This window comes from Haliotis asinina, chromosome 5 (assembly GCF_037392515.1).
Source record: "Haliotis asinina isolate JCU_RB_2024 chromosome 5, JCU_Hal_asi_v2, whole genome shotgun sequence".
NCBI classification, from domain to species: Eukaryota; Metazoa; Mollusca; class Gastropoda; order Lepetellida; family Haliotidae; genus Haliotis; species Haliotis asinina.
The window spans coordinates 3,490,242-3,517,326 of NC_090284.1; the positions used below are offsets into that span (position 1 = coordinate 3,490,242).

General features: G+C 43.1%; 1 protein-coding gene across 1 annotated transcript in view; it reads left to right on the forward strand.

The window, feature by feature from the left end:
* LOC137283606 (short transient receptor potential channel 7-like) overlaps positions 1 to 27,085 on the forward strand; it is a 93,041-nt gene that overhangs the window by 49,388 nt on the left and 16,568 nt on the right. Inside the window, exons 3-9 of the mRNA XM_067815198.1 lie at positions 5,883 to 6,050; positions 8,889 to 9,056; positions 17,298 to 17,559; positions 22,839 to 22,995; positions 25,502 to 25,623; positions 26,104 to 26,288; positions 26,671 to 26,789. Coding sequence (XP_067671299.1) covers positions 5,883 to 6,050; positions 8,889 to 9,056; positions 17,298 to 17,559; positions 22,839 to 22,995; positions 25,502 to 25,623; positions 26,104 to 26,288; positions 26,671 to 26,789 — 1,181 coding nt within the window. The remainder of the gene's footprint in view (positions 1 to 5,882; positions 6,051 to 8,888; positions 9,057 to 17,297; positions 17,560 to 22,838; positions 22,996 to 25,501; positions 25,624 to 26,103; positions 26,289 to 26,670; positions 26,790 to 27,085) is intronic.

Consider the following 27,085-nt stretch of genomic DNA (forward strand, 5'->3'; position numbering starts at 1 on the left):
AGCCATTATAGTATGGCACAAGAACATCCCAATCGTGATATGATAAATATGATGAATAAGATGGTATAAGATGATACCGACACATCAAATCTCATCTGTAGGCATCATCTCATCTGTCACATCAACACATCAACACATCAACAACTACAATACCTTAAATTCAAGTAGATACGTCACACCTTTTCTGGGAGTATTAATTAATGAATCAATTATTTACTTGTAATTACAACATCTCGCATTCAGTGTGAGAGGCAGTTGAAGAGTACTCTCTCGCACGGTTGTAAAGAAATATCAGATTCCATCACTCTCACATCCTCGTTAAATATTCAAAAATCGCTTTCATAAATCATTAGTGCTTTTTATGTGAGATCATTGTCAGCAGCTTTGAAGCCCCCAGACCTCCTTTAACTGCGTACCTGTCACAGGGAACATTCAGAACGGGTTAGTCATCATGACAGTACTGTAAATAAACTAATATGATTTTTATTCATAGCATAGGTCCCACATGAGAGAGGACCGCGCGAGATGTAAATTCTATACGTCGAGAGTATAACACATATATAACGCCTCTGACATTAGTCTTGGGACAAGATGCCGTTGGGTGAGTAGCCTATTATGGGAGAGTGTCTGAACAAAGCGTCTACTCTACGTCTTTGTAAGCGGGATCTAACGACATACATCGTGTTTCTGTGACAAGTGAGCCATGCTCGGAAACAGTTAGTGGTTTGCAGAATTTCTGTATGTCCGTAAACGTTCGTTCATTGCTACAAGTTTTGAAAAAATCAATAAACTAAAATGATAAAAATAGCAGGATAACATAACTAGTATTGAATATTGGAGATAGAACTTGAACTTGAGCTCCACCACCGAGACTGATTTGGAGAGATTGAAGTTTGCATAAACGTTGCTAGGACCTGTTAGAACAGATAGGACGTGTGCGTTATAGCCATATTCTGTGTCGTGAGAGTCTTAGCTACAAGTGACATGATTCTCATAGATACAGTGACCTGAGAATCAAAGTTACTCGTGGCATGATTCCATTAGCTACAGTGACCTGAGAATCATAGTTACATGTGACGTGTTCTCATAGCTACAATGACCCGAGAATCATAGCTACATGTGACATGATTCCATTAGCTACAATGGCCTGAGAATCATAGGTACACGTGATATGATTCTCATAGCTACAGTGACATGATTCCATTAGCTACAGTAGTTTGAAAATCAGCTCCAGGTGACATAATTCTCCAATTTACAGTGACTTGAGAATCATAGCTACATGTGTGGCAGAAGTATAACTACTTGACTAACTCGATAACCACAACTACATGCGTGAAGTGAGAATAATAGTCGCAGTGACTTTAGAATTTTAACTACAAAGAGTTTAGAATTATAGCTACGTGTGTATAATTTTGTATGGGATCTGAGGTAAACTACGCCTGGGGTGACAATACACAAACTGTTTCGTCACGTATCGGACGTGCCTTTCATGGTGAACGTAAATAACATCCTACAGTGTAAGTGTAAGAGAGCTGATGTTTTAAATATTAGAGCACTTGTACGTACATGAGAGAGTTGGTTTAAGGCGTAATAGTGTCTGAATGGAAATGTCGGACAGTTTGTGGTTTAATATCAAAGAAGTATGTAAATGTAAGATAGTTGGGATTTATTTATCACAGAGTTTTAATGTAAATGTGTGAGAGTTTTAGTTTTAAATTTAGAGTGGTTGTATGCAAATGTACGAGAGCTGTGGTGTTAATATAAGAGTGCTTGTGCGTGGCATTAAGTATTACGTTGTTAGTGGAAGGACGCTTGGGTTTTAACACCAGGGTACTGTTGTGTCCACGTTGACGTTTTGACGGAATCAAGCTAGGTGAGAGGACACGGCGTTGATTAGGTTGTTTGTGTCCAACGATTATAGTGGTAGAGAACTACGGGTTTAAAATCAGACGGATGGAAGAACGGGGAAAAAGGGATGAATAATGGACAAAAAGCTGAAGAGGAAATTGTAAATCACTGATTAAGTAATTATTGCCTGTTTACCTGGTCCAGACACCGGTGCTATAATCATTATAGCGTCATCAACGCCGGCACTGATTCAGTCTGTGCTGTGTCAGGGTGATACATGGCTGGCCCTTCCCCGCCAGCGCTGTTCATCAATCCTACACTGCCGCCCAGCACACAGCATCGTCAACGCCTGGTAGAACCCTGATGGAACTCGGTTAAAGGATTCCGTGAAGCCGAAACGGTCGGACATGATCGAACATAATAAAGTCGCACCCCCCATTGCCCCTATGTCCAGAGCGTGTGTAAATCTCCCCTGCACGACAGTACCACCATGTTTTCACGGTTATTGAGTCATCGTGGAATACCAGACTTTCATACGACACGGACAACTCACAGGCAGGAGGTGGTCAGATGATTATCGCATTATCACAGTCACTGTTTCTAATTTTCTTTCATTGTTGGAGTATTTTAGAGGGTCTGCCAAACAAATAATCGAGTTGCGTAGACGGTGTTGTGTGTAAATGTGCTAAAAGCTACTTGTGTCAGTACTACGGTGTCCCTACAGGGAGACATCGACCTTTATGTTCTGCCGCTCTCACTATAATAATGTGAAGTAGTAGTTTTTCTCCTTTTGATGAATGCGGATGCCAGTGCTATTGTGTAGTTGAGCATATCTCCCAAAGCTACAACTTATGTTCGTACTTGTTTGTGTTACGGACTATGGACATACGCGTCGGTGTTACGAAGTACGTACATACATGTGTCATTCTGACGATGTACGTACATACACGAGTTATTGCTACGGTGTACGTACATGCATGTGTCATTGTTACGATGCACGTACCAACCCGTATCATTGTTTGCACATACATCTCACATTGATTACACGGTGCCATTTAGAAAGTGGTCAAATGCTACATATGTCATATTTGTGAAAGTCGCGGTGACTGAGCGGGCTAGGTGGCTGACTTTGTGTGCTAACGACTAGGTGCCTGACTCTGAGGGTGCGGATTCGAATCCCATGTGGGACTCAACCAAAAAGAGTACTAGAATTTGTACTTTACTAAGAAAGTTGAATCCCAAATATGACATATGTTGTACATGTCACATTGTTACGATGTACGTACACTCATGAGTCATTGTTACGGTGCACGTACATACATGTGCCATTGTTACGATACGCGTACCTACACGTGTCATTGTTACGATGTACTTACATGTCACATTGTTACGATGTACGTACATACATGTGGCAGTCCCACTCTGCACGCAGTAGTGAGATCTTTCCTGTTCAACCCGCTCGGAAAACGGATATATTCCAGGAATATAAGTCATAAATGTCGATAGTCTATATGTAACGGCTCAAATGTACTTTAATAAAAGCTCATGCGTGAACCTGGAACGTAGACGGAAACAAGAAAGACGATCATAGGAACAGTTTGCACATTCAATAGTCAATCTGGAACCAAAGTTTATATAGCGTTCATTGATCGTTCTTCTTTTGTCAGTGGAAGTGGTATTCTCAACCTTCACACATAAAACAAAATTACCAATCCAATTCATCAGCAATCCTCGCTTGTTGGAACTTGGGGGTGACTTAGTCGTCTAAACCCCCGCCCGTTATCAGGAAGCAGACCTGTAGGCATGAGTTCGAATCTGAGATTAGGCCTGGTTAGAAAACATAAGAGTACTAATAATTTGAAAAGGAAATTTTAATTGCACGTGCATCAGAAACTGTAAATTCTCAACAGGTATCGTACAAAGGGTGGGGCTGCAATTATAGGATGGCTCCCTGTGTACCTTACGTAACAGATATAATAGGTTGTGTGTATTACTTTTCCCCGCATGTGATTGTCTCTACCCCTGTGTCTGTGAACTCTCCGCCCCTCCCCTCCCATGTGTCTGTGAACTCTACGTTCGCCCCCCTCCCATGTGTTTGTGAACTCTACATTCCTCCTTACCTCTGTGTCTGTGAACTCTCCGCCCCTCCCCTCCCATGTGTTTGTGAACTCTACATTCCTCCTTACCTCTGTGTCTGTGAACTCTCCGCCCCTCCCCTCCCATGTGTTTGTGAACTCTACATTCCTCCTTACCTCTGTGTCTGTGAACTCTACGTTCGTCAACACCCATGCGTCTGTGACCTCTCCTTTGGATCTATTAATGTGTCTGTGAACTCTCCGTCTCTCTCTCTGTCTCTCCCCCCCTACCCATGTGTCTGTGAACTCTCCGTTCGTCCTTACCCGTGTGTCTGTGAACTGTACATTCCTCCCTACCCCTGTGTCTGTGAACTCTACGTTCATCCCTAAACCTGTGTCTGCGAACTCTACATTCCTCCCTACCTGTGTCTGTGAACTCTACGTTCGTCCCCTCCCATGTGTCTGTGAACTCTCCTTTGGATCTATTAATGTGCCTGTGAACTCTCCGTTCGTCCCCTCCCATGTGTCTGTGAACTCTCAGTCCCCCCGCCCCCCACCCCATGTGTCTGTGAACTCTACGTTCGTCATTACGCCTGTGTCTGTGAACTCTCCTTTGGATCTATTCATGTGTCTGTGAACTCTACGTTCGTCCCTACCCCTAGTCTGTTGCCAGTGCATATATCTTAGTACAGCTGTGATTTTGCTCGACTGATGAAGTCTGATCAGCTCGCTAAACTGCAACACTGCAGATTTGCCAAGTGTTATAAACTCGTATATCAACAAATAAAGGCTGCCCCGTGGTGACACGTGTAGACAAATTTAATCTTGATACATCGTAAATATTATTACTTGGAACAAAGATAATTAAGTTGCCAGTCAGAGACATATTAGTTCTGTTTCTTAGCATGATGTGAGCTTCGACATTTATGAACTAATGGAATCTGGCGATACCGGAATTCCTGAAATGTGTAGCCGCTGCATTTTGACAGTTATTGTTTGTTGTTAACATTGACAGGTGTTGTCTCGGGTCACTTGATGGGTACATTTTGTCATAGTTCACTTGACGTGTGATAACTGATTGAGATGTGAGAGTATGGCGCGTTGTTGGTTCCTCTTACCATCAAAATGTCGGCACCAAAACGTGTACTGCCCATACAGCAATTCCCTGAAAACTCACGTAAAGGAATAAACCCAGGAGAATCCAACGATTTACTGGCCGTTTGTTTCTCGGATTATCGGCAAATTGATGCCATGACGGTTTTTACAATTTTGTATGGGGATGTATGTACAGATTCTCAAAATGAATTGAACCCATAATAAAATTAATGTTACAATTTAATAGACTATTTTAATGAGGTCTGTAGGAATATAAAAATCATTGTCTTTAATTCTTACATAACTGCAAACAATCAGTTAAACATGCTAATTCCTTTTTAATCGAACAAACATGTGAAACAGTTAAACATTAAAGTATTGTGGAAGTGTATGTTGTCTGTAGACTGCAGTTTTGCAGTTTAAACGTATGATTGTGTTTTGTGATATTAAGCACTAACATTAAGCGAGTTACTTTAACCTTGGACATTAGCTTGATCAAATCTACATCCGAAATGTCAGTCCCGTTGCCGGGCGAGAAATGTTAATATGTTCTTAGGAAAGCATTCTGTGAGAAGTCGACTGGTTTATGCAAGGTTTAATTACGTGTTTCCACCAACGCGGAAGCCTCTTTCAATCATTTTCTTAATTATGAATATTTTGTGTCGGTTTGTGTGGTCCTAAAATAGGTAGATTCACCTGCTTCAAGTTTCCGCCAAATCTGTTTCTTTTTAACGTGATTTAGATGTCCTCAGTCTCAATGACCTTATAAGGCTAGTCGTGGGATGCGGTCTGTGGAAATGGTTTGTGTGAGTATTGTGGACTGGAGCTCTTCACTAGTGCTTTCACTGTGTCGGATTGTTGCAGAACGAGTACCTGGGGATGGTTGAACAGTGCATGAACTTCGCCTGTGAGCTGATGGACCTGTGTCGGGGCACTCAGGAGGTGGAGGCGGTGCTCAGTGAGAGCGGGGAGACAACCCAAAGAGACCCCCTCGCCAGACTCAAACAGGCCATTCGCTACGAGGAGAAGAAGGTAGGTGGAGTGTCTAGCGAGATAGCAATATGCCAGTGTAGATAGACAGGTGTTGACATACAGACCGTACTTGCAGACGGCAAAACCGCAGTTGATTTACAAAACGAAATGCCGAGGACATTCACACTGACAAAACAGTAAACGCATATGGAACGAAATACAGAGTCATCAGATGGACAGACAGATGTTAGCATACAGAGCGCTAGATAGGGACCATTAGACTGACAATTAGATGTTGGCATACAGGTCACCTCGTAGGGGTCCTTAGACGGACAAGCAGATGGTGGCATACAGACCCCCATGTAAGTGTCATTAAAAGGTCAAACAGACGTTTGCATACAGAGCGCCATACAGGAACCATAAGACTGACAATTAGATGTTGGCATGCAAACCCCCACGTAGGGGTCATAAGACGGAAAAACTGATGGCATACAGAGCGCCAGATAGGGGCTATTAGACGGACAAACAGATGTTTGCATACAGAGCGCCATACAGGAACCATAAGACTGACAATTAGATGTTGGCATGCAAACCCCCACGTAGGGGTCATAAGACGGAAAAACTGATAGCATACAGAGCGCCAGATAGGGGCTATTAGACGGACAAACAGATGTTTGCATACAGAGCCAGATTTAGGGGCCATTACACGCGCAAACATATGGCATTAAACGGAAAGATTGATGTTGGTATGCAGAGCCCTATGTAGGGGTGTATTAGATGGACCAACTGACGTTGGCATACAGAGCGCCATGTCGGGGTCATTAGACGGAGAAACAGATGTTGGTATACAGAGCACCGTATATCAACAGATGAGACGCCATAAGGAAATATAGGTACTAACAGTGGAGACGCCGTAGAGGAATACAGATACTCACAGGCGAGACGAAATGCAGGGAATATGGATACTCACAGTGAGAGTCTGTAGGAAATATAGACACTGACAGAAGATACGAAATACAGGGAATATGGGTACTAGCAGTCGTGACACTATACAGAGAATCTACACACTAACAATCGAATATGAAGACACAACACATGGGCGCTTCAGATAAACCCACTGGAGAGACTGTGGACGACCCATACATAATGCGCAGAAAACAATACTTTCAAACAGTGGACATAACAGAATAACCTCCCACAGTTTACCTCTGCACCTCCCTCCCTGCCATAGTTCCGTGTTCATGCCTGGTTGGCTTCCCGTTACCCCGGCTGACAGGCGCGGCACCGAGTTGAGGCCATTTATCTGTGGAGATCTGCTGGCGCACAATCAATACCCATGGATTACTGTTATCACAAAGGTGAAATATAGCCTCTTCAATGTCCCGTGCTCCTCGGCGCGCTCACGGTACTACACATACTCGCTGATAATACAACTTCTTTAATAACATCTCTATTTCTTGCCAAAAAAAATCCCCGAAAATTCTATGGTCGCTGAAGAAGAGTGAATTTAGCTGTGTATATGATTTGTCATAGAGAGAACAGTAATCAACTGGTTGAGCCCGGACTGGAGAGGCTAGCTGAAGACAAACACTGTCTGATTGTTGCTGTAAGAACACAATCACTTGATGAAGTGACTCGAAATGGTTGTAAATGAAAACAGTTCATCATAAATCGGACCTTATTTTGCCCTGAACTTTCGTCATACACTTTTTCAAATTCGATTTTTATCTTGATCAACTTTGCCTGACATGCCGGTAAGAAGGCAATAACTGGATGCTGTTTAGGATCCTAGTGCAACTTTATTAGGGAATTCTATGGGCGTAATAACAAAAAATGTTGTTTAGTGCATATAAATGGCATCTTCGAGCATTGGGTGTTTCAAAGAGACCGACAGATAGTCAGTGTAATAGCTAGACAATAGACAGCTAGTCACGGTTGTTTTGTATACAGGGAACGAAACTTTACCATTATTATGTTGTATATACTAGGCACTGACACCTTGTCATTATTGTGTTATGTATACCAGGAACAGACAGCTTGTCATTATTGTGTTGTGTATACCAGGAACAGACAGCTAGTCTCATGGAATCATAAATGGCCCGGACACCGATAGCATGTCACTGTTGTGCTGTATATATCAGGAATCGATAGCTAGCCATTAAAGAGCAGACAACGATAGGTAGTTACTTCCGCTATCATATACAGCAGGTACCCAGACAGTTTCTCGGGTTGTATTATATAACAAACAAAGACAGGCAGTTTCTTGGGATGTAATATATAACAGACAAAGACAGGTAGTTACAGGGTTTGTAATATATAACAGACAAAGACAGGTTGTTATGGGGTTGTAATATATAACAAAGACAGGTAGTTTGTTGGGGTGTAATATATAGCAGACAAAGATAGGTAGTGATGAGGGTTGTAATATGTAAGAGACAAAACAGGCTGTTACGGGGGTTGTAATATATAACAGACAAAGACAGACAGTTACGGGGTTTGTAATATATAGCAGACAAAGACAGGTAGTTACGTGGAATGTACTAAAGAGCAGACAAAGATAGGCAGTAATGGGGGTTGTAATAAACAGCAGACAAAGGTAGGTAGTGGTGGGGGTTGTAATAGACAGCAATCAAAGACAGGTAGTTACGGGGGTTGTAATATATAGCAGTCACAGACAGGTAGTTACGGGGATTGTACTATATAGTAGTCAAACACGGGTAGTTGCGGGGTTGTAAAGTACAAAAGACACACATAAACAGCTTGTCAGGTTTGCCGCAGATGTAGGCAGCTGTTCCTTTGTATGTCGTATATGTGACAATCACCTCTTAATGATGTGTCCCCATTATTGACAATGTGTTGTTTGTATTTACTGTTTCCCCTGCCTGTGTGTGTCTGCAGTTCGTGGCCCACCCCAACTGTCAGCAGCACATGACCAGCATCTGGTACGGCTCTGAGATGGGATTCTTGCAGTCGCTCGGCTGGTTCCGCAAACTCGTATATCTCATCCTCTTCCTTCCCGCCATTCCATTCATGTGTATAGCATATGTCTTCGCGCCTAATATCAAGGTGAGTTTCATGACTATCATATTGTTTATATCTTTATCTCTGAGTAACTTGCATATGAGCTATGTCTTCTCGCCTCATATCAAGGTTTGTCTTGAATCTGTTGCAAATATCTTGCATATAAAATGTCTTACCGCCTTATATCAGGGTGGATCGTGAATTCATGAGTATATAAACTAAGTCTTCTCGCCGTATATCAAGGTGAGAGATGGATTTAAATGAAACCTGTGTCTCCTTGCCTCTGACGTTAGTACTGTGGGTAGAACAAATCTCATTTTCTTCTGCTTGTCTCGAGAGCCGACTTCAGTGGTATGGGCAGTCTAGGTCTGTGATATTGTTGATTACATGTCTTGGTATCTGGATAAATCCGTCATGTATGTATACATGTGGTGTACAACTACACACTCTAATTTAGACTGAAGAGACGATTGGTTGGTTATGTAGTTGCAACGATTGCATATCGAACCTCAAGGCGCTTGGGTCAAGTTCGAAGATCCAGCTGAGAAATTGTCAGTTCTTTAAATGGTTAGATTCTTTCGGGCATTCGTGCAGTATATATACCATATATATGTAATATGTATCCAGTTGTGTAATGAATGCGTGATATGCATCCAGTGATATCGTGTATATGACATGTATCCAGTTATGTGTAGACATTTGTGTGATATATATTCATTTATATCATAGGATTGTTCGGATTCTGTCTTTATGGTTCACCTTGAGTGGCAAGGTGGGCAAGCATTGTTAACCCATGTAATTAGACATGGCAATGCATTCATTACAAGTAGGCCGTCCCCGACTGTGTCAGTTTCTTTAAATGCTGTCTCAGAAACTTGTAGGTTTCTTCGGCAGCCATCAAGGCGGGTTAAGGTGACCACCACGTCCTCAGCCTTGGATGAGATGAGTGGCATTCAGAATTAAAATTTAAACAACTATTCCCGTTGTGACATTTTAACTATGTATAATGCTGACGGGGCATATAACCCTCACCCTCACTTGACCCATGCGTCTTCATTGTTCTTATACCTGACTATTTATGTGGAAAAAAATATTTAAAGTATTATTTATAAAATGTAATATTGTTCAAAGTTATTTCAAGTTGACATTATCAATTTGGGAATATGAGTGTACGTAGGTTTGATCAAGAACACTGCCACTCGCCAGCAGTAGCTCTGCGGGTAGGGATTTATTCAATAACAAGCGAGCATCACGGTGATTAGGTGTGGGTTGTCGATGATGGTGGGTATAGGTATAGCTTCTGTCTTCGCTTGTATTAAGTGAGAAATGTGATCATTATGGCTGTTTCTCGCCAGTGAACAGACGTTACTGTATACTGAGAACATGATAACGACTTTGACCAAGTGTCATTAGACAAACGTATATAGGTGAATTGTCTCGTTTCTTACACATTGCTCCGGCTGTATCTGATTCTCGTCTAGACAACAATCAAATGTCATCTGCTATATCACTGGTTCTACAGCGGTTCATCTCGGAAAGATATACCTGGCCGGTCAAAATGGCTGTATAATGAACTGCCCATACTGAAGTGTATACCAATGGAATGTACAAAAATGCTGTTTTTTGTCTCAGGTGGTAGGCAGGGGTGGGGGGGGGGAGATAGGTTGATAGGTTGATAGGAAGGGAGGGAGGGAGAAAGGGAGGGAAGGGGAGGGAGAGGAGACGGGATTGAGGTATATAGGGAGATAGGTAGGTGGGTAGGTAGGTTTGTTGGTAGGTAGAAAGGTGAGGTCTAATGCAGCAGCATAATGTACAGTGTTATTTTGGCGGGGGTCATCAAAAGTAATTTATGCATGGACTAGTGCAGTAACATACAGTGACTAGTGCAGTGACAATGTGTGCGGGGACTTGTGAAGTAACATTGTGTGCGGGGACTAGTGCTGTGACATTGTGTGTGGGGACTAGTGTAGTAACATTGTGTGCGAGGACTAGTGTAGTAACATTGTGTGCGGGGACTAGTGTAGTAACATTGTGTGCGGGGACTAGTGTAGTAACATTGTGTGCGGGGACTAGTGTAGTAACATTGTGTGCTGGGACTAGTGTAGTAACATTGTGTGCGGGGACTAGTGCAGTAATATTGTGTGCGGGGACTAGTGCAGTAACATTGTGTGCGGGGACTAGTGTAGTAACATTGTGTGCGGGGACTAGTGTAGTAACATTGTGTGCGGGGACTAGTGTAGTAACATTGTGTGCTGGGACTAGTGTAGTAACATTGTGTGCGGGGACTAGTGTAGTAACTTTATAAGCAGGTTCTATTGCAGTAACATTGTCTGTGGCAAGTGCGGTAACTCTGTAAAAAGTTGTGACGGTTAACAAATCATAACGCTAATGACAAAAGGGGAATGTAGGTAACAACAGTAGAGCAACACTGTGCGAACATACATGAGCTCCTATGTTGAGATCAGCACCACACGACGGTGCCTCGTAATACATTGACGTGAAATACACGAAGTCACATTGTCTGACAGCCTCATCACGCCGGAGAAGGTTGGTTTTCACCCAATGTGTGTCCAGCAACTGTACATCACGGATGGCTATTTGTTTGTGAAGTGTTACAGATAATCACCGGACAAGCGTAATGTATTGGATTAAGAACACAAATAAACTACAGCATAATGTTGTTAATGTCAGGGTTTACATACTGCTCAGACAACACTTTCTGCACGTTGCGTTTGTCAACTGCATTACAGTACATTTCCTTTTACCAGTAAATGAACCCGTGAAGGTCCCGGGGTAGAATAGGCCTTCAGCAACCCATGCTTGCCATAAAAGGCGACTATGCTTGTCGTAAGAAGCGACTAACGGGATCGGGTGGTCAGGCTCGCTGACTTGGTTGACACATGTCATCGGTTCCCAATTGCGCAGATCGATGCGCATGTTGTTGATCACTGGATTGTCCGGTCCAGACTCGATTATTTGCAGACCGCCACCATATGGCTGGAATATTGCTGAGTGCTGTGTAAAACTAAACTCACTCACTTCACCACTAAATGCAAGCTACGTCATTACATCCTACAGACAATTATAGCCAAGTCAGGTATCACGTTACCTCCACAAGTGGAAAGTCATGTGCCTAATCGTGTTTGGCTTATCACGTCACCTTGATAATAAGTGGCAATATTCTACTGTCATGACATTACGACTTCATATTATGTCATGTGAAACACGACAGCCCTAATGTGCCCTTAGGTAACCATTAGAGTCAGGTCAGGTCAGGTCAGGTCAGGTCAGGGCAGGGCAGGGCAGGGCAGGGCAGGGCAGGGCAGGGCAGTAAGACAGTATGATGTTTTATGGAGCGAACTGTTAAACAAGATCAAAACGTAATCATACAAAAGACCAATATTGGCTGGAATGAACAGTTTCCGGGCCCTGATTGTTTTTCAGCTTCAACAGTCTGCGACCAGAAGGCAGAAGCTGATGTTGTGAAGGAAGTGAATGACCACTGTTATTTAGTACATAACATGCCATTCTGAAAATGTGTTGCTGAGAGTTATCACCGATGTTTCAATGATTATTTGAGAAAACGTAGAGCGTTTCCAACAGCGCGTCGCCACAGAGCTTAGCCCACGCCATACATACTGTGCTGTTACACTGGGCCACATTTGCAGGTTGATTGTATTCGGGTCTTTTTACGTCATCAGTCGAAGACTTGGGTTGCGGGGGACTTCATGGAGGAAATACACGTATACCACCATGAGCTGTGTTGATGTGCTGTTGGCTGATCAACTACCATGGAAGTAATCAGTCGCGCAAAGAATAACGACAGAAACGTATCAATGTATCGGACTGCTCATGTAGATAAGGCAGCCTTGCCGACTGTTTATGAGTCTTACTTTCAAATGAGGTTTACCTCCTTTTCACTGTAAGTCCCACACTGGAGAGGGTTATGCGTCTGCTGCATGGCGGGGGTGCTGACGGGGGCCGTACTGGACACCCTGACGATGCGTGGATTCGAATTCTGACATCTTCTTGTAACTTTCTCAAGGTTATTATTTATATCCATTGCTGCATTTGTATCTTTACTTCATTAGTAGGTGCATAAAAGATCGTATAATTAGATGATATATCTATTTGTGATGTGCTAGGTGAATGCCATGTCTATATGGTTCTTGCACAAGTGCTATTTTGAGCCACTCCGATCCATATTGCATAAGAACTCCTAACACGGAGCTCACATCCTGTGACGCGACCAAGCGTGATGTCACGTGACCTACAACACCGTCAGAATGGCCTACCCAGCATGCGCAAGTGTAATGTCCGCTGATTGTTTCCGGTTATAAGACGGGGATGATTGGTTATCGATACACAACCTCTTTAAGCCTATAAATCTGTACAACCTGATGCACCGACCGGTCATCAGTGGACTCTGGATCCTATTTGTTTTCCAAGATGGCTGTAGATCACCCTATAGCCCCGCGCCAGGCGATCAGTCTCAACCGGGCCTGTACACCCTTCTTCTTTTCCTAAATCATCTTCACTTGTCAGGGTTTTTTTTCTAAATCAGAAACTTCAACATCTTGGATTTCACTCTCTAAAGCTAATTCAGAGTCTTGTCTTAAATTTTAATCTTCCTCGTAGCTGGGAGGAGCTAGATGTGTATTCAGATATGTGGTCTACCGTCGGTGAGGACCAACTACCGCGGGGTCCTCACACTGACGGCCCCTTATTACTGGGAGCGGCAAGGCCAGGGGATGCTGGCAGTGCCAATCGATGGGGTAGTTATTGTCACTGTAATGTCTAACTCAACCAGAGGAGTCGCTGCCAATAACTGAGAACGGATTAACGTTTTTTCTGGGTGTCAGATTTAAATCACTTGACTCCTTGGCCAAAATTGAACCCATTTTATTGTTGAAATGATCACGTCATGTGATCCTCTTTAGCGTTGTAAGGACAATCAGCAACTGTCAGATGAGATAAGATTGCACTAAGCACGAAAGCCTTATACTTAGGGGTAGGATGTCGAGAATGGAAACAAACAGAGGCTCATTTCTCGCAAGTACCTTTATGTTATATTAACGACTGAAAGAATGAGGGATCGGTTACTCCCTTCTGCTTTTGACATTAGGTGGACGCAAGCGGGTCTACAAGCTAAACACACGTATCTGCCTGTAGACCACCACGACACGTCACTCTATAAATGTATAAACTACAATTCGTAACTGTTGTATATTTCGGATCAGAATTCGTAGACAAACGAAACCGCCAAATATCCAACTATCCATCTTTGAAGGGGGTGGGGGGGGGGACAAGGGACGACACGTGCATGGCCCATGTCACAAATGACTTTATTCAAACCTAGCGCTCACAAGACATCACACACTTGAAACACAGTTTAAAGAGGCATTCGATTCACAATTCAGGAACCGTTGACATGACAACGTTTTTGTGAGCTCGTGGAATGGCTGAATTAGCAAGAAGGTGCAGTGAGTGGCTAAAACATTATATGCTTGAAAATTGGATTTGGTCCCCAAAACTTTAACTGCTGTCAAAACATTGCTGGGCTGCATCTGTGAACCTCTTCACACATATCATGACAATACGAGAACCACGCGGTACGTAAATGTCATCCCAAGCGTTCTTGTTGAATCGCAGCCACCATCCAACAGATGGCATACACCGGCATTTTCCCTCAGTTCACGGGTCAGACGGTGCTTACCTAGTCGTCTCCCAGGACAGTTTTGCACCTACGACAGCATGGCCTGGCAGAATGACCATCTTGCACTTCCTCCTCCGTTTATGCATCCTTAATTCAAATGGTAGCGATCTTGTTTACCCTATGAGAGGAATAAGCGCCATGTATATCACCTGAATGCTGAACAGAATTGACGTGCTGAAGCGTATACATGTAAATAGTTGGAAGGGAAAGAACACAGACTGTCGTGAGGTAGTTCCAGTATGTCCGTGAGGGTCAAGATGGGGAGGGATCACAGGTCAGTAGACAGTAAGCATTGGGTCTTTAGTCGATCGTCATCATACTTTCGGTTCTGTCAGAGTATATGGTGTGACATAGTATTGCATATTGTATTTAGTCAGTAGATATGTCTCACCTATATGATATCATCTTTATACGGATCATCAGTCGGTAAAAACTTTGAACCCGGTAACATCGGAATCTGAGTTCATTACTGTAATGCATGCTAACCTTGGTTTCTCCATTACGTTAAATTTGTATTTAGATGCAAACATTTTCTGAACATTTTGCCATAATCTTTTGCCATGAATATTTGACATATTTGACAATAATTGTTTCACACTAAAGTGTACACCCCATCTGGCTCCTCGTCCTCCCGAGAGACGATGTTGGCTGAAGATTCTGAATAACGTCAGGAGAGTAGTATAGTCAGTTTCTTTGGTAAACTCCCGTCTATAAAATGGAAGATGAGCTGTTTACAGAACACTGAAAGGCTGTTCCAGACCAACATAAAAGATTGGACTCAACGTCGTAAAAATCGAACATTTAGTTTCGCTCTTTAATACTGCATTTCTAAGGTTGTGTCTAAAATTAAATCAGGAACATTCTGGAACGTGATAGTTTTCGGGTTGGGGCACCTGGTAATTACAATGTTTACAGACATGGGAAAGAACGTTGTCGTGTCGTCACGGCGTCCCGGCAATTCTTGAAGTGAATGTTATCACAGTGTCATAAGATGCTGACTGCACACGTAGCCAAATGTTCTTCCTCAAATCCTCAAAAAGACTGTATGACAAAGACCGCTTAAAGTTTCCAATTCCAGTTATTCGTGTGTTTGTTACTCCTTTGTTAAGAGTGTCTTTGGGCACATCTTGGCAACAGTGCAGTAACCTTGCGAAAATATTAAGCAGCGGCTTTAATCAAGGTTGACAAGTAAAGCTATAAACAACACTTGCATAGTGGACAATAATTAGTGGACAATTAGTGGACTATATTATGTCCAAGGAAACACCGTAATTTTGACTTATGTCTAACTATATGTTTTCGTTTCCATGTTTTATTTGGGTGAAGAAGTTACTTGTTACAAGTGTTTCTAACATGCACCACCTGTGGAGCAGGATGTGCCCACCTTTTGGCAAGGCACCTGGTACATTGTAGGTTGTATTTTGTCATGGGTGCCGACAAACCAACCTGATAGTTACGTCTGTCGTCAGAATATGTTAAGGCATAGGAGTTACCGTCACATCAGCGCTACGGTGGCATTGCACAACGGCACCCTGATGAATCTTTACTTTCGATGCATGAACTTTCTTGGCAAGATCCTGTATACATCCGTTCTGTAGAAACAGTGCAGTGATCAGTAACACATATTACTAAACAAAGGGGCATCGGATAGGATACGCTTTGAAGTGCTTTCTACCCCAGAAATTACAAACGCTACCAATATGCGGTTGCCAAATGTATGGCCCAAACCAGAAGAACAATCCCCACTATATCATCCTTCCCTGTTTGTATCATTTGTCGACCTTCACACATGGTGCATACTTCCTGCCCCGGGTCACTTTACTTGGTGAATCAAAATTAATGCGACAGATCATTGAGACCTGTTTGACAGTCATATCAAGGTCATCATTCAACAAAGCGATACCTCGATCGAATCTCATTTACCTGCACACATGCTGCACGGGACCCAGGACCCATGTTTTTGAAGGCGTCTTTGAGAGCGTGTGCATACCTGTAGTTATTTATATATTCTGGTATTACTGAAGTCTTTCACTTCAATTATGTTGTAAACCTCTCATATGCTGACCCCGATGCAACCTGCTCAGGTTTGGGAAGGCACCTAAAATACTTTTCTTCATGATTCATGATTCACCGGTGTTAGCAACTTATTCACCAGGTATACGTGTAAACTCACGATTCCAAACCGTCAGACTGGAACCTTCACAGTGGCAGTTAAATGTCCTTTCTCTGGGTTTAGAAATGTTACCAGGACAATAAGGACGAGGCACACTACCTGCAACTGGGGTCAGACTCGATTACTGGGTTCATAGTGGGTCGTTGTACATGTGTTGAGCCGCCGATGCTCGGGGTATCAATCACAGGTTTATCTAGTCCACACGTAATCATTCAAAATCATTATGTGGCTTTTTGTTATGACGTCACATAACGACAACAGGAGTCCATACAACAAACCTATCGATCAGAATTGATACCTGTTTGGTTTTGATATTTGTTTATTAGTTTTGGCCACGTGGTTTAATTTACCCACCCACCTGCATTGTGTATCCTATCTGTTACTTATTTCCCTTCAGTTTGGGCGCATCATGCGCTGTCCGGTGACGAAGTTCATCACGCACACTGCGTCACACATCTGTTTCCTTATCCTCTTGGCGGCTGCTACGTTCCGCATTACCGAGTCAGGGGAGACAATCACCTCCACCGCTGAGATGAATGAAACCAAGTACGCCCATCTCAGCAGCGAGGAGAAGATACAGAATATCTTGAAGGAAACCCTCCGCCCAGCCAGTACTCTCATCACTCATGTGCAGATCTGTATAGTATTTTGGATATTAGGTGAGTTAGGGCACCTGCAGATCCGTACAGTATTTTACAAATTAGGGTAGTAAGGGCACCTGCAGATCGGTGCAGTATGATTTATTTTAGGAAGGATATCTGTAGGAACCTGCAGATCTGTATAGCATTATGGATGTTAGGTGAGTTGTGACATCTGCAGATCTGTATAGTATTTTATAAATTAGGGTTTCTAAGGGCACCTGCAGATCTGTATAGGAATTTGCATATTAGGTGGGTTATGGAATCTGCAGATCTGTATAGGATTTTGGATATTAGGTGAGTTGTGACATCTGCAGGTCTGTATAGTATTTTATAAATTAGGGTTTCTAAGGGCACCTGCAGATCTGTATAGGAATTTGGATATTAGGTGAGTTAGGGCACCTGCCGGTTTGTATAGGTTATAGGATGTAAAGTGTAGCGTACATATCTGTAAAGTATTTGGGGTGTCAGGGAAGTAAGGGTACCAACAGATCTGTATATTAGCTATCAGGTGCGTTTTTGGATATGTACGTGCGTGTGAACGTGCTATCTAGTACATAATTACAAGTGTAATGTAGTCTGAACTAGTAAGACCTATATTATTTGAAAGTTGCAGTCTTTTTAGATACATCCGCTAAAATGCTCATGATACTCTGATTTCAATATGTATACAGCATTTGTAATTTGAGCTAAATTTGTGCATTCATCAATTCATGATTTAGTATGACTGATAACATGTTTTTGAGGTGAGTATTACCATGTTTGTATTGTTGTGTGTACTATAATACATACATAATCTTCCAGTGAAATAACATACTCGAATGTATGCAGAACGACGAACCTTAGAGTCATTTGTAAAAAGTGTGAAATGTTTTTAATGTTTCATGTTATTAACTCCATTTACACATTTGACCTCATTCTGCGGTTTCTAAGCATGTTTTATCGGCATGTTGAGAATGCTGAATTAGGAGACATATTACCCTACCTTGTGCTTCTGCTTGTATGCATGCGGATAGGCACCTAGCTGTGTCGCAACCATCTGCTATAGTTATGCGAATGCGGCCTATTTCTTCTTACTGCGCATGCCCATTACGACCTGTAGACCAGTGTTCTAGTACGTGGCTATTCCCCTTGAGAAGGTAAGTGCTCGCAGCGATCGCCTGGACACCACCAGCAGGCTGTAAACTAACATATTAGTCACTCTGACAATGTCCTGAAATACATTACCCACACCCAAAGTAGGCTGCAGTTGCCATCCTCGATCCCATCGACAGCCATCTTGGATTATCATACATCTGTCAGTCCCTCTTCTCTTTCCGTCGATAGCTTCACCTCAGTATATCATACAGCTGCCAGTCTTCACTCGTCGATAGATACATCACAGTATCCTACAGCGGTCAGTTCCCGTTCCCTCACTGTCCACGGAGCCACCACGGTATATTATTTTGGGCCACCATAGCTGTTATTCTTCCCCGTTCACCTCGGTATCGTACAGCTGTCGGTGTCTTATTCATAGATTCGCCTTAGTATATCCTGCAGCTGTCGGGCTTTCCTCAACGAGAGATCCACCTCGGTTTATCCTGAAGCTGTCAGTCTCTCATTGATAGATTCACCTTGATATATCCTACAGCTGTCAGTCTCTCATTGATAGATTCACCTTGATATATCCTGCAGCAGTCAGTCTCTCATTGATAGATTCACCTTGATATATCCTACAGCTGTCGGTCTCTCATTGATAGATTCAGCTTGATATATCTTGTTGCTGCTGGTCTTACCTAGACCTAGTAGACAGATTCCCATCGGTATATCCCACAAGTGTCGATCTCAGTTGACATAGTCCAGTCTGATTTCTCCGTGATACAGTCATCTTTGTTTAAACCATGGCTATCATTCTGAACCTTGAATACACTCACCTCGGTACGTACTACGAGGGATAACAACGTTTTATAGCCGACCGATCTCTTTGACTGTCTGTCTAACCCCCTCTGTAAAGTCACTGTAGTATATCCCACAGCTCTCCGCCTAACCCTTCTATAGAATCACCTTAGTATGCCCGACAGCCATGCCCCTAACCGTGGAATAGCCTATAGCTCTCAGCGTAACCCTTCCATAGATCTTAGTATATCATACAACAACCAATCTGGATAAACTCGCCTTGGTAATACCTAGAGTTGTGAGTCTTGATAAACTCACCTTGGTATATCCCTACGGTTGTGAATCTAAATAAACTCACCTTGCTATAGCCTACAGTTGTGAATCTAGATAAACACACCTTGGTATATCCCGTGCTTGTGAATCTACATAAACTCACCTTGGTATATCCTACGGTTGTGAGTCTAGATAAACTCACCTTGGTATATCCTGCAGTTGTGAGTCTAGATATATTCACCTTGGTATATCCCACAGTTGTGAGTCTAGATATATTCACCGTGGTATATCCTAATATCGTGAGTCTAGATATATTCACCGTGGTATATCCTAATATCGTGAGTCTAGATAATTCCGTACCTCTGAGCATCACTCCCTCATGACCCACCTGTCTTGTTCATATCAGGCGCACTCTACCCTAGCGCTCATTGCCCCACCCGGGCCACGGCCCGCCTCTCCCACAATCTCGGCATCGTGCCTCAAATATTCGCCAAATGTTTATCAGTTGATCTGGAAAATACATATACCAGAGCGTCTATGGTCTGAAATAGTCTTTCAGCTTCGGACATGTGCCTCTACAACAACAGACACTGTCAACATGACTAGGTGCCACTACAACAACAGACACTGTCAACATGATTAGGTGCCACTACAACAACAGACACTGTCAACATGACTTGGCACGACTACATAGACAGACACTGTCAACATGACTTGGTGCCACTACAACAGACACTGTCAACATGACTTGATGCCACTACAACAACAGACACTGTCAGCATGACTTGGTACGACTACATAGACAGACACTGTCAACATGACTTGGTGCCACTACAACAACAGACACTGTCAGCATGACTTGGTACGACTACATAGACAGACACTGTCAACATGACTTGGTGCCACTACAACAACAGACACTGTCAGCATGACTTGGTGCCACTACAACAACAGACACTGTCAACATGACTTGGTACGACTACAACAACAGACACTGTCAACATGACTTGGTACGACTACATAGACAGACACTGTCAACATGACTTGGTGCCACTACAACAACAGACACTGTCAGCATGACTTGGTACGACTACATAGACAGACACTGTCAACATGACTTGGTGCCACTACAACAACAGACACTGTCAACATGACTTGGCACGACTACATAGACAGACACTGTCAACATGACTTGGTGCCACTACAACAGACACTGTCAACATGACTTGATGCCACTACAACAACAGACACTGTCAGCATGACTTGGTACGACTACATAGACAGACACTGTCAACATGACTTGGTGCCACTACAACAACAGACACTGTCAGCATGACTTGGTACGACTACATAGACAGACACTGTCAACATGACTTGGTGCCACTACAACAACAGACACTGTCAGCATGACTTGGTGCCACTACAACAACAGACACTGTCAACATGACTTGGTACGACTACAACAACAGACACTGTCAACATGACTTGGTACGACTACATAGACAGACACTGTCAACATGACTTGGTGCCACTACAACAACAGACACTGTCAGCATGACTTGGTACGACTACATAGACAGACACTGTCAACATGACTTGGTACGACTACAACAACAGACACTGTCAACATGACTTGGTGCCACTACAACAACAGACACTGTCAGCATGACTTGGTGCCACTACAACAACAGACACTGTCAACATGACTTGGTGCCACTACAACAACAGACACTGTCAGCATGACTTGGTGCCACTACAACAACAGACACTGTCAACATGACTTGGTGCCACTACAACAACAGACACTGTCAACATGACTTGGTACGACTACATAGACAGACACTGTCAACATGACTTGGTGCCACTACAACAACAGACACTGTCAGCATGACTTGGTACGACTACATAGACAGACACTGTCAACATGACTTGGTACGGCTACAATAACAGAAAATACCTGCACGCCATTGTCTGACTATGGAAAACTGTCAGCATGCCATTATATCTGACTTTAAGAAAAAAAAACGTGCCGAAGCATTGTTTGATTTGTAAAAGAAGACACTACAAGCGAGACAGTATTTGATTGGAAGAAAAGGAAATTGAAGGCGAGACATTATCTGTCTGCAACAGACAATCGTTGTCACCGCGACATTCAACATTTATAGCAATGCACTACATCAACGTGATATCACCAGACTGTGACAGCAGACACTGTTTACCACGACTTGGAATCGGACACTGTATGCAATACTCTGTCTAGTGGCATAAAAGTCGAACTGTTTCCCAGTAACTTAATCAGAAAACCGCAGCATAATTACATTACAGTTTTAGACTCTCGATCAGTTTCAGCACGTTTGACCTATTGCTGAGCTAGAAAAACATAAAATGTCAGTAATATCATCCTGGAACTAGCCATCCATCATCGTGTAAAGATGAAGCTCCGAATTACAATATTTCATTAGGATGGTGACACAAAATCTTCCAGTCGGCTTTATGGTGTCGTTGAAAATTCCACAACTCTTTGTAAATGCATATAAAGTCTGAAAATGGGTACGGCGACAAATCACATTGCTTTTGGATGAATACTTCTGACTGACTGCGTCTTCCCTTGAGTTCGCAGGGAGTGTTTATAGAAAGACGGACACAGGGATAAATTCCAGGGCAAAGTGCAAAGGGCAGAGTGCACTGACACTGACTTTTTCTACGAGTTTCTACATGCTAATTAAACCACAATGTCATGTATATTGAAAGACCACATGTATATTCAAAGACGTCATACTTGAATCTTACAGCTATAATCCTGACATCGAATGAAACCCGTGGACAAACGTTCATAACTAATAAAATAACTAATCAACCGTTCCTTTTTTTCAAAGTTTCGAGACGGAAGTGAGAATCTTATCAAGATCTAAATTCAAAATTTGCGATGGAAACTGATAAACATTACACGAATCTGTACCCCCGTCACACAGCGATGTTAACACAGCGACTGTCGCTGAAGTAGACGCACGCGCATCATCCGCCGAGTTTGTGGGCGTGCCCTTGATGGTAAGCTAGACGACCGCGGTATCTAACGGGGATAATATGTGCACCGTTTGTCAAGTGAGAAGGTAACACTTTGCATGAATCTATTCTACTCCATTTCATTGCAGGTCTTCTATGGATTGAATGCAAACAAGTGTACATCTCAGGAGCCCGGGCTTACACCACCGACTATTATAACTTCATTGATTTTAGTGTCTTATCTATGTATCTAGCGTCCTACGTCCTGCGGTTCTTCACGGAGTACCAGGTATCGGAGGCTGACAGGTAAACACAGTTATCTCCCCTTCCGCCCTTGCCCTTCAGTCTAGCCATGTAGATAGCTCCGACTCTCTCTCATTTCAGGTGTATTATGGATTGAGTGCAAGCAGGTGTACCACTCAGGCGCCCGATCCTATACCATGGACTATTATAACTTTATGGATTTCAGTGTGCTATCAATGTATCTTGCTTCCTATGTGTTGCGGTTCTTCACCGAGTACAAGGTATCGGAGGCCGACAGGTAACCATCCCTCTCCCACCGCGACTTGCTGCCGGGTTTCTCTCTGTGTGTGTGTGTATGTGTGTGTGTATGTGTGTGTGTGTGTGTTGTTCGTCTCTCTATCTTGAGGCACCATCAGCTAACACGGGACACAGTGATGTGTAGTCATTTGTGTCTAATAAGCACACACTCATTTGCACCCCAATTGTACAGTTTCCACGTGTCTAAACACATTCTACACATACAGCACACCTTAAAGAAGAGTGGTCGCTAGTGTATCGTATTTGTACAGTCCTAGTATATGTGTCTAGTTCGATTCCAAGATTTTCTGGTCCAGACTCGACCTGTACAGATTGCCGCCATATATCTGGAATATTGCTGAGTGGGGCGTTTTAACAACAAATAGGCAACCAATCAGAGGTTGGATACCAGAAGCTCGTAGTTGATCGAGAGGGAGTGAAATATGAAAACAAGAAATGTTAATGATCACACACTGCTTTTTATTTGCCTATATACATGATGTTATCCGTCTTGACTCTGGAAATATTCGATCTAAAGCAAGAGACGAATGAATGAGATCCCATGCGTATTTGTTTGATAAATACGATCCTCGTTAATTTCATATCGGAGATAGGACTGATGTTGTCTTCAGACATGCAGGATCCTTGTTCATCTATAGCACACGCAGGCGAAATAGCAGTATCGACAAACACCAACCCTCCGACAGCCTAAGCTGGGGATGTAGCCAACGTCGTTGGCTACGGCACTACATCGGCATTACATACACTGGGCGTATTGTCAGTGTGGCACGTTGTGAATACGTGAAGTGTTTCAGTGTCAGGGCACAACATTGTGAGTCGTGGCACATTATGCATGGAGAGTGACAGAGAGTCGGGGCACACTGTGTGTAGCTGGGTGGCACGCAGTGTATCAGGAATGTGACAGACTCGGGACACATTGTCAGTAGTTGAGTGGCACGTTCTTTGTCATGGATGTGTCTGGATGTCAGCTCGGATTGTGTTGGGTGGCACGTTGTCTGTCCAGTGTGTGCAAGCCGCATGTCGTCTGCTGCTCGAACCCTAATCAAACTTGCAGCACCGGAAGTGAGTCAACACATGTCAGGTACTGTCTAGTATTTCCCCGGAAGTGATTCTTTTACACCCAACGTTGTCCAGTGTCCCTGGAAGCACCTTTTCTTGTATCAGAACGCCCTCTACACGTGGCAGCATGAAATGAGGTCAAGGTCGCAGCTCACTCTTTTAGCATAATGTGAACTTGACGTTCCTATCAAGGACATTGCCTCGGCTACAGGGCGAATTGAGGTGCTAAACCGAAGTGTCCTCTTTGCATGTTAAGAAAATGTATCTATGTAACACTCAAACGACCGTCTGCTTGACTCGTAAGTAATGTCGTCACATATTCTTGTAAGGATATCCTAAAGTTTATTACACGGAACAGGCCCAGCGTTACATTATACATGTGAAATGACAAGCATCATTACTGAACCAACACCAGCCCTCGTTAACAGATGATGGGGTTTTAGTTTTGTTTTGGGGTTGTGGGTTTTTTAACCGGAAAGAAGAAGAAAACGTCTGAAAGATTTTGAGCAGCTTGATAAGACGGAATTAAGTTTAATGTGAACATTGTAGTTTTGTTATATGATGTTACCTTCATACCCGGAGTATCACAAAAAAATACCCCAAACATATCTGGTATATTTACCCACCTAAATCCGTGCTGGCGTGAGAAGGTGATAAAGGCTATTCTAGCCATGAAGTGAATCGTCATAAATGACACACTGCGCTGTCGGAGTTTAATTTAACGAGGTTCCATTACATTGATGTGGTAACGAAACACTAACACGATATGTGCAAAGTATCCATCCTACATTAATTCTGGTCCTACCGAATAATGTCTTCACTCCCGCCACGTCCCCGATGAAAGGTTATCCTCTGGCACTCGTCGCCTTCATGCGGGCGTTAGGTAATTGACTGCATGGTCCTGTCTATACTACAGGAATGCTAATAGGATATCGAACATTTTCCACAGCCAAATGGAACATCACAAATGACGCACTAAAATAAATACTTCCGCTTAAGGCAAAGTATTCACAGTCACTTTATAATGTGAATTTTTTGCCACACTGCACACAAGTATTCACAATAAGATATATCGTTCTATTTATAACCATTGCAAATTGTTCAGCAATATCATTTTGCAATATGTAATAGCGTCGCTTTATACACATATCGTGTTGTTGCAGTTGCTGTACACAACTGGTCTGTTTTGCAGGACGTCGAATGGCACAAATCGGGCGAGAGAACTCCTTATGCAACAAAACCACACATACTTCCATCTTCTAGTAGCCGAGATCAAGAACCCGAACCACCGGATCAATTACTTCATGGAGGCATGTAAGTCAATGGGGTGAAGTTTATCTTTACACAGCTCCCTGGGTACTCATGTTTTTATGTGCCCTTTAACGTTATGGAACCATAACGGTGGACTTACACTTTGGTCTTGTATACCCGGCAGTGCAAAGTACTGTACACTTGGATTAGTGTGGTACGGAGCTAAAGTGGCGCTGTACAAAGCTGACAGTGAGCTATGTGCAACCTTTGCAATGTTTTTACAAAGTTAGCATAGTGTTATACAAAGTTGGCATAGATCAGTGCAATGACTGTACAGTGTTAGAAGGCCCTGTACAGCGTTTACATAGGTCTCTACAGAACCTTTACTGTTCCTATTTGACATAATATGTGCATCACATGGTCGAATGATGCTATTTCTCGGTCGCGCAGCGTGTTAATACGGCTGATAATAAGATAGATGGAGACAGGACATGGGCAGAACGGATTTACATCAATGTGACAGGATTCCATCTGCAATTACAGCACGGTTCCATTGGGAAGCCAACGACCCTGAGATTGTCTCAGACGTCCTGTTCGCCATTGCCAACGTCATCAGCTTCGCGCGCACCACCTACCTCATGCCAGCCTTCGAGGTGCTGGGCCCCCTGCAGATATCCCTTGGGCGCATGATCGGCGATATCACCAGGTTCATGGTGCTGTTTACCCTGGTGAGTACAATTTCACATGGGTGAGTCAGTGCTTGTTGATCCTGTTGAGTACAATATCTACATTGGTCAGTCAGTGTCTTTTTACCCTGGTGAGTACAATATATGCATGGGTGAGTCAGTGTCTGTTTACCCTGGTGAGTACAACATACACATGAGTGAATAAATATCTGTTTCCGGTGCTGTTACTGTAAAACAGGTGTCAAAATATAGACCAAGGTGCTGCAGTTTCAGATAGCGTGTAAGACAATATAAGATCCTGGGTTCGAGTCCTAGTAAAAACCTCCAACACCTTCAACCTGCCTCAGGTCGTGATGTCCTCGCACATCTGACACGCTGGATATCCACTCTCCGTATTGTTAAACTCAAACTCTGTCCACAACAGGTACTCTTCGCCTTCATGGTGGGTCTGCACAACTTGTACTGGTATTACGGAGCGCAGAAAATCAAGATGGAGATTAATGGCAATCTCGTCAACGCCCATGCAGCGAAAGCATTCCAAGGGTAAGCCTTCAACTAACGGACCTCCCCATCGGACGTTCGGTCGAAGCGTAGCATTAGACTCAAGAGTACCTTACATTAATGAGCAACTTCATAGTCGTCTAGTTTTTCTACACATTCCAAACTATAGTTATAAAATCGAAATAGTTGTGACATATCCAGATCACGTGTCTATCTTGATCCAACCTTTCAGTATTGGTCGATGACTTCCTTTGATGTAATTTAACTGATACAAGCAGTCTACGTGGCGTGATGCGTTACTGCATACACACGGTATGTAAAGTGAGCGGAAAGTAGAA